Source organism: Gobio gobio, assembly GCF_949357685.1.
Source record: "Gobio gobio genome assembly, chromosome: 14".
In the NCBI taxonomy this organism is placed as follows: domain Eukaryota; kingdom Metazoa; phylum Chordata; class Actinopteri; order Cypriniformes; family Gobionidae; genus Gobio; species Gobio gobio.
The window spans coordinates 8815498-8829441 of NC_137107.1; the positions used below are offsets into that span (position 1 = coordinate 8815498).

General features: G+C 38.4%; 1 protein-coding gene across 1 annotated transcript in view; it reads right to left on the bottom strand.

The window, feature by feature from the left end:
- The window catches only part of gabrb2b (gamma-aminobutyric acid type A receptor subunit beta2b), a gene marked incomplete at its 3' end in the record, with an annotated part of 190312 nt that overhangs the window by 55207 nt on the left and 121161 nt on the right, over nt 1–13944 (bottom strand). The window contains exon 5 of the mRNA XM_079834025.1: nt 8561–8643. Coding sequence (XP_079690151.1) covers nt 8561–8643 — 83 coding nt within the window. The remainder of the gene's footprint in view (nt 1–8560; nt 8644–13944) is intronic.

Genomic DNA, 13944 nt, shown 5'->3' on the forward strand with positions numbered 1-13944 from the left:
AAAAGCTATTCAATCAAGAGCGGTGAGTGATGTCCTTGTCTTTTGTTGTTTGACATTAAACAGACAGCAGTAAAGGCTACTGCCTCTTTAAGACCTAATGCTTGGATATGCGTCATCTTTATCGACTGTATAAAGTTCACTTAAGGCATATACAGACTATGTCTGGTAGGATACTCATCAAGATGGACATGTTGACATACGTTTTGTGTGAGTTTGTCCGTTCAAGAGCAAGACTTGAAAGAGAACTCAATATTTGCGCGCTAAGAGACGTGTGCGCGCTCTCGGATGAGTGCACAGAGACACATTTTCGCGACTTCTCATTCGTGTCTTCTGGCACTAAACCCGGGTGATGACGGAGAACATGACTGGTCATATTTGAACATACGGCAGCACTCACATGCATTGAACAAAGTTTACAAAGAGAGAATTATTTGAAAAATATGAGGGGAAAAAAGGACTTTTACACGGCACCCCTGCTCTCGTCAGTTTTTGTTTCTTTATTAGATTGTCATAGGTCACTCTGTTTAATTTTCAAGTGGTTAAACAAATTCGCGGTGTTCCCTTGCGTTGCAGCCACTACCATGTAGCAAATCTTGCACGTAGCATGTTTCTGCTCGTCGTCTGATTCCTCGAAGCCAAACTGGTCCCAGACAACGGAGTTGGTTTTGCCTTTTTTGCTCACCAAACGCTGCTGTAACTGCCCTCCTTCTGCCATCTTTACTCGCGCAGAGTTTTTAAATTCCAGCGGATGATATGAACACGAGTCACGAGACTCACGACCTGAGAGAGTTTGTGGCTTCGGGAGGGGCGGATGTGCGCGTGCGCGTTTCATTCAGAACGCAAGACAAAATAAGAGTGTTCTTGCAAAACTGAACATGGCAAAATATTCCCTAGTAAAAGTTGCTCTTAGCAGCTTTGTGAAAAGGTTGTAAGAGAAAACTCGAAACTAAGAAATGTTACTGCCATTTAGGAGAACTCTGAAGGCCAATTTATACTTCTGCGTCGAGTGCACGCAGAAGGTACGCCGTACCATACGCATAGACGCGTTGGATACGCCGTACCCTGACGCGCACCTCTCCAAAAATGTAACAACCAGTGTTGCCAACTCTCGCGAGACAAATAAGCAACCGCAGCTTCAAAAACAAGCCCAAAACAAGCCCAATATTATTATATTATTTAATTAATTATTTTTTTTATCAATAAATGAGCAACATATGAAACTGAAACCTCTCAGAGTGTGAAAAGCAAAAACAGATGTGATTTTACAAAAATCATCAAATTGCAATAAAGGACACACAATATCCTCTGATCAGATGTGAACAGAAGAGGTTTGGAGATGGAAAAAAAAAAAAATGACATGAAGGCCAATTATGGTAACCCATAGTCGGAGTTAGTGCACACATATTAGGGGCAGTAATGTGAACACACTCTGCAAACCGTGAAAAAGACAAGCCCTGCGTCTCATTGTGCACACTATCTGCCCTAAATAGTAGGCTACTGAAAATTACTAATGTCACACTATTTAGGATGGATAGTACATTGGGACACAAGCACTAAGGGAGCGCTGCAATATAGCCACATATTTAAAATAAAATAAATTCGAACCATACCTACTGTTATTATTAGTAGACTTGTTTTTTTATAATAGCCTGTAATTTTAAATACATTACAAAAATATTTGTTTAATTAAATTATAGGTGCCTCTCCTCCCTGTTTCCTCTCCATCTCTGTACACTGCTGGTGGTATTGTTTGTAAAAATGTATACGTCTATTTAAGTCTACTAACTATCATTACGTGCATTTATAACGTCACATACCTGCACGTTGAATGTAATTTTTCTTCAATGAAGGGGAGAAGGAAGCGGGATATTTGAGGACGGATTATTACAGCACTTGTATCGTTGCACTGAATGCCTATTAGCTGTGAGAAGAGTGTCAGTCAATGTATTGGACAAAACAGCGACCATAAATGTAAAGAAACGAAGTTGCTTATTATATTTTCCTAACAAGCAACCACATTTTTTAAATAAGCCCAAAAAACCGCAACCCGCGACTCGTGATTTCTTAACGCGACTTGCCAAAAAAAGAAGCCCAAAGTCGCGTGTTATACGCGGACTTGGCAACTATGGTAACAACGCGTCAATTCTACGCGGACCGCAAGCGCTGTGATTGGTCTGCCAGAACCCCTCCCTCAGGTCAATAAATAAATAAAAAATCTGCGATAGGAGTGTGTGTGTGTGTCCAGAAATGGGATGATAGTTGTATATCAAGAACAGGGGCACATTGGGGTACATTTCGTGAATGAAGTCTCCACAACAGCAATCGATTGCTCGAGCCACCGCTAGTGAAAACAGCGCCACGAGCTCTGCATGATTTCACAAACGCATTCCAGCGCCAGATCGCCTTATTTAACTTTACTAATCAACTAGAGATGCTTAATTTGTATTAGATACAACAACTCAAGCTGTGAGAAAAGCCGCTCTCTCACTGCTACTGATATTTCGACATGAATGTACACATTCTACAACACAACAAGCTGCTTCTTCTTCGGCTGTTGTCTTGATTACACCAACATGCTCGAGGACACTGCCTACTAGCGTCTGCATGTGTAATTGCACATTGACGCGGACAACAGCGCAGAAGTATAAATGCTCACGACGGCGTCGGCGATGCAGAAGTATAAATTGGCCTTTAGAGGTAAGATAAAATGTTTTGTGAATACGACCCCAGAACTCATCCAGAGGCATCTCATAAGGGAAACATTGCTGTTGTGACCTCAAATCTCGTGACACTACCACCTCTGTGCAGAAGATATGTCAATACTTTGAAAAATAAAACTTTGAGTGCAACAGTCATGCAAAAGCCAATGACATTTGATATTATTGATGTCAAACCTGACTCAACACTTCATGGCAGTTTTTAATGTGTGCAAGATCCCATGGCTATGGGAAAGAGGATGATTATTGGCAAAAAAAACAAGACAAAAAAAACCCTCTATTCCACAAAATATCTTATGACTTTAGAAACTGGGAATATAGTGCACACATTGTATGCAATACCCTTTTATCCTACACAACTTTCTAAATGTCCTAACCATAGACTGTAAAAAAAAGTTGGACGACGCAACTTCACTTTCTTCCTTGGTAGTAAGTAGTGCTGGGCGATAGGGCCAAAAAAGGATCTCGATAAAATCTTTTTATATCAGTCGATATCGATAATTATCACGTTAAATGTCAAATATCTATTTCTTTCAAATTTAAAGGCAGATTTTTGCTCCTAAGTTAAAGTTGTAGAAACCAGACTGTTAATTGTGGTTTTAAGCTACATTTTATTGTCAGAATATAACAAACACTTCACTTTTTTGAATTCCTTACACTTTTCCAGTCATTTTTCCTTAACAAAATACATTTCTTAATAGAAAAAATTAATGTCTTAGTTTGTGCATGTGCTAACGGGTGATATTGTTTCTAGTCATGAAACAGGGTTGTGTTGCCTGACATTGGCATATATCTTTGACAAAGTTTGCAGTGGAGGCTGCAGTATTAATAATATTACATTTGTTTTAGAAATGCACATTTGACTAAGTTAGGATGCAGATGTAAATTTATGTTCATTAACAAAAACACGGACATCTGCAAAACATTTTAACAACCTAATTTTTATATGGTAAAATTTTAATATTCTGTAAATTCAAATTTACCTTTGGTCTTCCATAGTATCATAAATTTAGATCATGATAACCACAGTTAAAAACATGCATATAGCTCTTCACTGCCTTGGTAAAATATATATGGTTTCTATGGCATTTGTATGAAAAACAGTATGCCTAGCCTAAAACATTTAGTATAAATGCACAAATTATATAGCTCGATCACAAAAAATACTGTAATCATTTTCCATTATTCATTTGAATACATGTCTACATTAATAATATAATTCAATTCTATATGAATCTGCCACAGTACCATGGTGCAGTTAGTGTTATCCATGGTAGTTGTAGTAAATCCATGGTAAATTATGGAGATTTGTAGATCGAAAAGCCTTCTGACTGTATTGTTTCTCCTGTTTGCCAGCGCTGTTTAATCTGGCTTTAAACCAATGTTAGTTTAAATCACAAAGACATTAGTTTTTTTCGTTGAATGCACGCGATTCTCACTGGATCTCACAGCGCTGTTTAGTGTCGTGTGACCGAGACCGATCCATTTGGACTTTGACCCGAGCGGATAAATTGTCTTTGTGACGCGGTTCAAAGAGTAACAATTTGTGCTTCCTTTTATTGACAAATTTGTCATCTTTGGATGATAACTCAAGGTTAGTTTCCCTTTCGATTTTACGTTCGTCGCAGCTTGCACTAATTTTTCGCTAATCCTTCTCGTGTCGAGTTTTCTTTGCCAGTAGAGCGTGTTCTTTTGATGTGGAAGTTAAAATCAGCACGCTGACTGGCTGTTGTCGCGTTTATTTCTGCTGTGTGATTGGGTTTTAGAGTAATCCATATCGAGTAAAAATGTCCAGAGCTTATAATCGTTATTAACATCAATTTTATCGCAATTTGATATGATATCGTTTATCAGCCCAGCCTTAGTACTAAGTGAAGCTGCCAATGTCCAAATAATGGCGCTGACATCTTGGGTCTTCAGTCTGCGCAGTAGCAACTTGGAGCCCGAGCAACTTGGAGCCCGCCCACACTGCCGCCTTATCAATCACACGCCCCTGAACTGAAATGTAGAAATTAAAGTTAAAGCTACAATCTCCAATATCCCTAAAAAAGTCTGTTGATGCCTCAGTTACTACTTTGCTCAGAAAAGCTGTCAATCTCAGCTGTCAATCATAATGTCACACCCCCATTTTTATAACATCAAATAACTAAAACTAAAACCAAACTTATTTCAAGAAAGAACACTTGAACTAACATCAGCGTGATAAAAACTGCCTAAAATGACAGAAACCATCTTTGGTTTCCATCCCAAAAATGTATTAGAAGTGTAATTTGATTGTTTAGTTTGTCTGTGTCCCATTACATTACATGGAGAGGGAGGGGTTTATGACCTATACTGCATCCAGCCACCTGGGGACGATCAAGACGCTTTGGCTTCACTTTTCAGGACTCGTGTGACACACTTGGTCCTAACTATGACTCCACAAATAGCAAAAGCACAAAAAACCTATAAAAAGGCTAGAGCCTTATGAGAGTATGTTGTCTGATCAAAAACAAATGCTCATTACTTTAATGCAGACAAAATTTGTTCTCATATTATAATGTGGATTTATTTAATTTATATTGCAAATTACATCTTTGTATTATAATTTATGTTTTTTTTTCAATACATGATTCTTAGCACACAATGAAAGCCATCATGTTTATATATACTTTATATACAGTGCCTTGCAAAAGTATGTTGCAACCTTAGGCTATTTTTAGGGCCCAAGCCCCAAAGGGGAAAATGTCCTATTGTTTTATTTAGGATTTTTCTTCTTATTCTTTTTCGTCAATGTTTCAGGGGTTTTTGGGGCCCTTAACATGCCCCAAAAAGTCTTGAAAATGTGCACACAGGTCGGAAACTGCGGACATTATGGCACATACAAATATTAGAAATAAAAACAAATTTTATTATTTTTTCAATTAAAGCAGTATGTGTATATTTCACTTGACCTATAAATTGACCTATGACATCCTGTCACATGCCGTTTATCTAAACTAAAAAGATCTCATTGATGTGGCTGTTGTGGTTCATAGTGGCACCAGCTGGCTGTAGTAAATATGGCATATTTAAACGACGTTGATATAGTTATTTTACATTTACCCGCTTTAAATGCATATTGCCCATCGTACACAGTTGCTCTAAAGCCACCGGGGTGGTGGTGGCGGCAGGGCTTGGGCCCGCCATCGCTATATATATATATATTTTTTTTTTTAAATTTTTTTTTTCACATCAATACGTACTTCTAACTCTTAATGAAAAAGCAAAAAAAACAACAACAAAAAAAACATATTTGTGATAACTTGTTTGTGGTAACTGTGAAAATGTATGTCAGAGCAACAACTAAGCCATGAGAGCTCAGAGACAGAAATGTGTCAAGGCGTGGATCAAGGGAAGACTAAAAACACAGTGGCCAGACAAAAATCATGTTTTTCAAAAGCAGGGCTTCAGGGACTGTTCATGGTAGAAGGAAACCTAAAAAAAGCAACAAAATACAGAGATATCCTGAAAGGGATAGTTCACCCAAAAATGTAAAATTCTGTCATCATTTACTTACCCTCAGGTTGTTCCAAACCTGTATGAATTTCTTTGTTCAGCTGAACACAGAAGAAGATATTTTGAAGAATATGGGGAACTAAACAGTGGATGGACCCCATTGATTTCCATAGTAGGGAAAATAAATACTATGGAAGTCAATGGGGTCCTTCAACTGTACCGACATTCTTCAAAATATATTATTCTGTGTTCAGCAGAAGAAAGAAATTCAACTTGAGGGCACTCAGAGCACTCAGTCTGGGCCGAAGGTAAGAGTGGATTAGGGATGACTCTGTAAATGTTCTTAAGTGACCCAGCCAGAGCCTGGACACAAATGTAAATCAAACAAACCTAAAAATTGCTGTCCACCGCCAGTCCCCATCCAACCTGACAGATCTTAAGAGGATCTGCATGGAATAATGGCAGAAACCCCTCCAAATCCAGGTGTGCGAAGCATGTCACATTATACCAAAAAGACTTTAATCGCTGTTAAAAGTGCTTCAACTAAGTACTGAGTTAAGGGTGTGAATACTGCAATGTGATATATGATCCTGCTTTGCAGGAGGAACCTGTCCTATTTAAACCCTTCATATCTAGGGCCTCATTTATAAAATGTGCGTACGCACAGATTTGATCTTAGAGTGTGCATACAAAAAAATCCACACCAACGTTCATACTTATAAAAACGGTCTTTTACGTGGAAAAGTGCTTAGCGCCAAGTCAGGATCTAAGCAGACATACACCCCTTTCCTTCTGCCAGAGAGCAGCAGAACTGCAGGTATTTAGAAATCCAAGCAATTATTGCCACTCACTGTTCTCAAGAAAAAGGATGTGGACATTGACTGGTGCTCTTTTATATGTTAATGACATTACTTAGGCAGCGTTTACGAAGCAGAGATAGTAATCCATTCAGCTGCGCACAATTTCAAGATCATTCGCGATTTACACTTCTGGAAGAGAGGCGTACGCAAGTTTTTTTGTGTGTACGTTTGTTCTCTGAACCACGTGATCGCAAGATCAAATGTAGGACAGTTCCCTTTGCTATTGAGGTGTGTGGTGTCATCATGCCATGATCTAAAGAGTTCTGCGAGGCCTTCAGAACAAAAAAAGAGTCTGGTGAGGGATTTAAAAAGATCTCCAAATTACTTGAAATATATCATTCCATCTACAAGAAGCGTAGATTTCAAATGTCTGCCAATTTGTCCAGGACTGGACTTCCTGGCAAATTCAGCCCAAGAGCCGACAGTCTGATGCACAAAGAGGTCTCCAAAAACCCCAAAATGTAATCGCATGATCTGCTAATAAGTTTTGCAACAGTTGGTGTGAAAGTGCATGCGTCTACAATCAGAAAGAGACCACACACATTTGACCTGCATGGGAGGTGTGCCAGGAAAAAAAATAACATTAAATCAAGACTACAGTTTTCCAATGAGCATATAGGCAAAGATCAGACCTTTTGGAGTGATGTTTGGCACAGACCAAAGACAGCTTTTCAGGAGAAGAACCTTATACCAATTGTGAAGCATGGTGGTGGAAATGTTATAGTTTAGGCTTGCTTTGCTGCCTCAGGGACTGGACAGCATGCATTCATTGACGCAACTATGAATTCAGCATCATATCAAGAGTGCTTGAAGATAACATGAGGCCATCTGTCCCATTGTTAAAATTGAACCAAAAGTGGAACTTTCAACAGGATAACGGTCCCAAACACGCTAGCAAATCCACCAAAGAATGGCTCAAAAAGAAGAAATGGAGAGTTATGGAATGGCCTAGTCAAAGCCCAGTTTGAATGCTCATTGAAATGTTCAATGTACAGTGAATCCCATTGAAATGTTGTGAGGGATTTGAAATGGGCAGTACATACAAGAAAACCCTCAAAAACCTTGCAACTGAAAGGATATTGCACGGAAGAGTGGTCAAAAAGGCCAGCAAGTCGATATCAGAGACTGGTGGACAAGTATGCAAAACGTCTATAAGAAGTTATTTCTGCTAAAAGGCACAATACTAGCAAGGCCAAGGATGTACTTACTTTTCCCACAGAAGAAATTCACATCTACTGATATTTCTGTTGAATAAATTATTGAAAAAGCTAATTTTCCAAGTGGTTTTGTTCAAGTATATGACCTTTATGAATAGACACCGTTTCAGAGGATCAAATGTTTGCTTGTCCAAATACGTCAAAAAAGCCTGCAATTTCCATGGAATGTACTTATTTTTTTCACTACACACACACACACACACACACACACACACACACACAAGCATTTATTATTTTTGTCACATGAATATGAAAAATGAGTGTAGAGAAAGTCTCAAAGGACACTCACAGCTCTCGATTTCCAGTGTGCAGTTCTGCTCATCTAGTGGGTATCTGCGCAGGTCCATCATGCAGGCGGCTGTGGTAGTAATCCTGTGCACACAGAAAGTTGACACTATTAGTCACAAGCAACTATTTCTCTAGGATCATTTTCTTCATAGAATCATGTCCGTGTTTGAGTGAGTTACGTCCAGCATATTCTTTCACATTCCTTTTTTTGGGGCAATTCCACCCATTTCATATTTTATTCCTGAAATGTATTTTCAAAGTAAATTGTGTTTAAAGGGGACCTATTATTCAAAATTCACTTTTGAACATGTGTCGGCAGCACAACCAAAATCCACCCACTCCTCTTTTTTAATACCCATAACCCTTTGCAGATTCTAGCTTTTGTGACATCACAAAGGCCTAAGCCCCACCCACGACTGCAAACGGACTCTGCCCTATTAGCATAGCTCCGCCCCTCAGTGAGCTGTACACAGTCTGCCATGTTTCTCTCTTCGCCAGAGCATTTAACAGCAGCTTTTAGGTAAGAAATGCATTCTTATTAAAGTTACTAAAGTTATTCAGTCAAGAGCAGTGAGTGATTTTCAGTTTTTTTGTTGTTTGATTTATATTAACTGCAGATATAGCATTAGGTACTGAATATAACTCTGCTTTCACTTTAATACTCAGATCTAATATACACATGTGAGTTCTTTCCCTGCTGTTTATGTTCACAGACATAAGCACCTGTGTTAATGTGAACTGTGTGTGTTTTTGACATAACTGTGTGTGTATTTGATAGTTTAAGCGCAATAAGACGTGAAAGAGAACTTAGTTTAATACTCATGGGACGCTCCGTCTGACACACAGCTTTCTGTGTGTGTGTTTTGGGTGTGTGCGCTCAGAAAACCATATATCAGAAGTTTAGACTGATATGGCTTTAAAACACATGCAGATCATAAACTTTCATGACGATAAAGAACTGCAATGTCATATAAGCGTGAGCGCGATAGAGATGAACAATAAAACCAAACAGATTTTTGATTCGTTTTTGGCAATTAGTATTGATTAGTATCTGAGGCACAAGCTGTAAAGACTCCACCCTCTTCTAGATAGGGGGGCGGGGGGTAGCAGCTCATTTGCATTTAAAGATACATGCAAAAAAACAGCATGTTTTTCCTTCCACTCAAAAATGATGGTATAATAAATGATCTGTGGGGTATTTTGAGCTGAAACTTCACAGACACATTCTGGGGACACAAGACTTATATTACATAAAAGGGGGCATACTAGGTCACCTTTAACAAAAAGGGAATTATATAATGATGGTTTTAAAAATCAGTTTCCTGAACCCTTCCAAACCACCTGTCATAAAGGACAAATTATATTTCAGAGGGAGCATCAGTGTGGCCTACTCCATCTGTAGGACATAGCACTTGATGTATTCTGAAGGGTGCAAGGCATTTCTGTATAAAACCTGCATGCCTGGAGCATTCTGCACAAGGTTACCTTGATTATAAACACAAAATTCATGTTTTTTTAGCTGTTAAGATTGTTGTGGCCAAATGTATGCAAATTCAGTTATGTCATTCAAATTTAAATTAGGTGCATGAGAACAACTAAGGGTTTTAAAATTCCAAAGTAGGATAAATAAACAAACTCAAGGTTCAGAGTAAATCATGAGCATATACCCAAATTATATGATCATGCAGAAAACTAACCAAAAAACAGCTTTACAAATCCAATCTAATTACTGATGGATAAAATCAACCCAATGTCACATATTGCTGAGTAAAACAATCCCCAGAAAATATTATGTTTACACAGGAATATGTGACATCGGTGGTGATCTGCAAACATATTTTTTAGTGGCATTTATTTAGAACTGTGTCGAGAATTACTCTAAATTAATATAACCACGTCACTACAAAAGCTTTTTATTTCATGACTGTAATGTCAAGTCTAAATAGCCCCTGTTTTTCTTTTCAAGTATCTGAAATGAGCAGTAAAGAGGGTTTGAACTAAGTAAATGCCTTCTCAGTACTAAACATTTACTGCAGTGGAAGGTGCAAGAGAAATCCTCTTGCAGGGATTGATAGATGAGCAAAAATCCGTGTCCTAGTTTCAAGTCATACCAGAATCACCTTGCCTCCATGTCATAGCTAAGTGGGAATACCAAGGAAAAAAGGGCAAGCAATAGGGGTATTAATATCTGCTTTGATGTATCCGCTACAGGATATTATACTGAAATCATACCTGCAAACTAGTCGTTTTCTGGTGAAATTCGCCGTTTTGATTAAAAATTTGTCATTTATGTGAATCGTGTAGATCTGAGGATTTTTTCCCCCCGGAGGGAGTGTGTGTGTGTGTGTGTAGGGGGGGGTGAAATTGCAAGCACAATAATCCTCACAAGAATCAAAAATGGGCTACTTTCCCATAGACTGGAGGAAGACCAATAGATACCTCTTGAAATGAAAGCTCTAGCGTAAATTCTGCCAGGAAGATTCAATGTTACGTCACTTCTCATATTCAGACCTAACTAATCATGGCCTAATACTCGGGGTATAAATATCGGTACTTACACATGTCTGAGTTTGCAGATGCTAACGCCAACAATTACCTCCATCCTCCCCACCACCACCAGGATGGTCCCTGCCTATACCTCCCAGGAGGTCGGCTGTGCCCCTGCCTTCATTTTCAGGCAAGAAATGCAGAGTCCGTTACCCTCGAGACGAGAGCTACGGACGGGGCTTACACCAAAGAACCTCTAAATATAATACTTGCTGGTCTGTCAATAAATGTGTTACTTCATCGTACTTCATCTGGCCTCCCGAGTCTTTCTGGTAGAACTGTATTGATCTTTTTTGGTGCTCTGTGACGTGACAGACCGCTGTAGCACCTCAGTTCAAGGGGAGCGCACGTGAACCGATCATCTCTTCTGCTTTTATAGTTGCAACACGGAATAAACATGAATCAACATCAGAAGATATGTTGAAAGATACAGTACAACTTGAAACTGAAATCTGTATCGTCACATCCAATCTGCTCAGTGTTTCACTAAAACTGTTTGTAAGCAATCTCACATTTACCTCAGAAAAGACATTCAATGTCCCAAAACACATTAGTCAGCTAGAAACATTTATTCAGAGAGGAGCATTTTGCAAAATATATGCACTATATTGCATATTCATTGTATTTTTACTTAAATGATTAGTTCACTTCAAAATTAAAATTCCCTGATAATTTACTCACCCCCATCTCATTCAAGATGTTCATGTCTTTCTTTCTTCAGTCAAAAATAAATTGCGTTTTTTGAGAAAAAACATTTCAGGATTTCCAGGACACTCCACATGATGGTTTTCAATGGCAATGGTTTGAAGGTCCAAATCAATGCAGTTTCAAAAGGGCTTCGAAGGGCTTCAGAGGCTCTGCACAATCCCAGCTGAGGAATAGGGTTTTATCTAGCCCAGTGGTTCCCAACCTGTGGGCCGTGGCCCACTCGGGAACCTCAGTGATCCTCCGGGTGGGCCGTGAGATAACTTAATTTTATTATTGATACGTTAAATAATAAAAGATAAATTATATAAATTTGTGAGAAGTTTGTGAGTGGTGTTTATTAGGGCTGTGTATCACCAACAATGTCACGATACGATACACATCACGATACGGACGTCACGATACGATACGTATCACTATATGGATATATTTGAAATTGAATTTAGTAACAGTAATATATGTTTATTGAATACCCAGTGTTATGCATCATTCACACCAAACGTGAATTGAGCGTCAAAATCGCGTCTACCGCGTCTAGTTTCACGCGCGAACATTTTGAATGCATTCACGCGTCCGCAGCGAGTTGGACGCATGTAGAAATCAAGCTCTGGAAGCGAAATTGACGCGCGTTCAAGGCACTCCAGGAGAAATATGTCATAAAACACCACTCTGCCTCTTTTCATTTTCATTTAAAATATATATTAAGCATTAATAGCCACACACATGTGGTCCAGGCAACTCCTACATTATCTTCACTGCATGTATATTTAAATAGCCTAAAAATAAAAAAGTAATGAAACTTCACTTTGCCCTCAGTCAAAACGATTTGGCAGACAACAAATTATAGATTCATGACACCAAAAATCGCCCGTTAGATCCACACAAGACGCACTATTACAGGACACCAGAGCCAGCGGCAAACGGCAGAAGGACTGGCCGAGGAAAGGCTGCCCTCACCGGGGTTATGAGCGGTGATTGCCCGGTGATCACCTGGATCTCACAACTCCAAAAACACAAGATTTTTTTTTTTAAATATGCGCTCTCTTTATAAATAAACCACAGATTTGAGCTTTAAACATCTACATTCTCACCTGAAAAAGTCTTAAAACTACATTTTGTGACACACTACTAGTATTTTTAAATTATGCAGGGTTTCTCATAACGTCACTTTACCACGTGACCGCAGCGAGCAGGCTCCTGATTGGTTAACGCGGCGCGAATTGACGGCAAAGTTACAATTTTTAAACTGGGGCGTCAGACGCAAATTCGCTTCAAACGCGTGAATGCACAAAAGCACCATTCGCGTGTAACGCGCGTATCGCGCAAGACGCTCAATTTGCGTCCAGTTCGCGCGAATGACGGGAATTGGACGCGAATTAAGCGTCTTGCGCGATATGCGCCTTCCGCGCCGCGGGACCTCCAGACGCGCGTCAACGCGCCTTTCCATTGACTTAAAATTGAAATCACTCGCGCCAGACGCGCTATTCGCGTTTGGTGTGAACGCAGCATTAGAACAGTTGTTATAACTGAAAAACTATTTTGTTTTTGTCATAAAATAAAAATAAAAAAAAGAGTTAAATGAAATAAATAAATTGTCACAAAAAAAACTTTGCAAAGGCTTGATTCTTGATTATTTTGGATATATATATATATATATATATATATATATATATATATATATATATATATATATATATATATATATATATATCAGGTACAATACATGGCAAATTTTGGAATGTAAAACAAATCTCATGATAAATCTAAAATCTAAAACAAATTTGGGAAAACAAATCTCTTAACTAATGCTGTAAACTATGGGAGTCAGTTGTGCTATAATATTAAAGGTAAAAATGAACTGATTTGTACAAACACTTAAATTACACAAAAATTACATGTTTTTTTATAATAATAAAGTTATAATATTAACTTTACAAATTACATAATCATATACATATTTTTTTAAATATAAACATTTAAATGGTGGCTGTCATAAAAACTTGCCAGATTAATTCAAACATGCATTCAATATTGAAGAACATTTTTCTAGCTGACTAACGAGTTTATGGACACTGGATATATATTTTTTCTGAGGTAAACGTTACATGACATTGTTTACAAGCTTTTACTAGC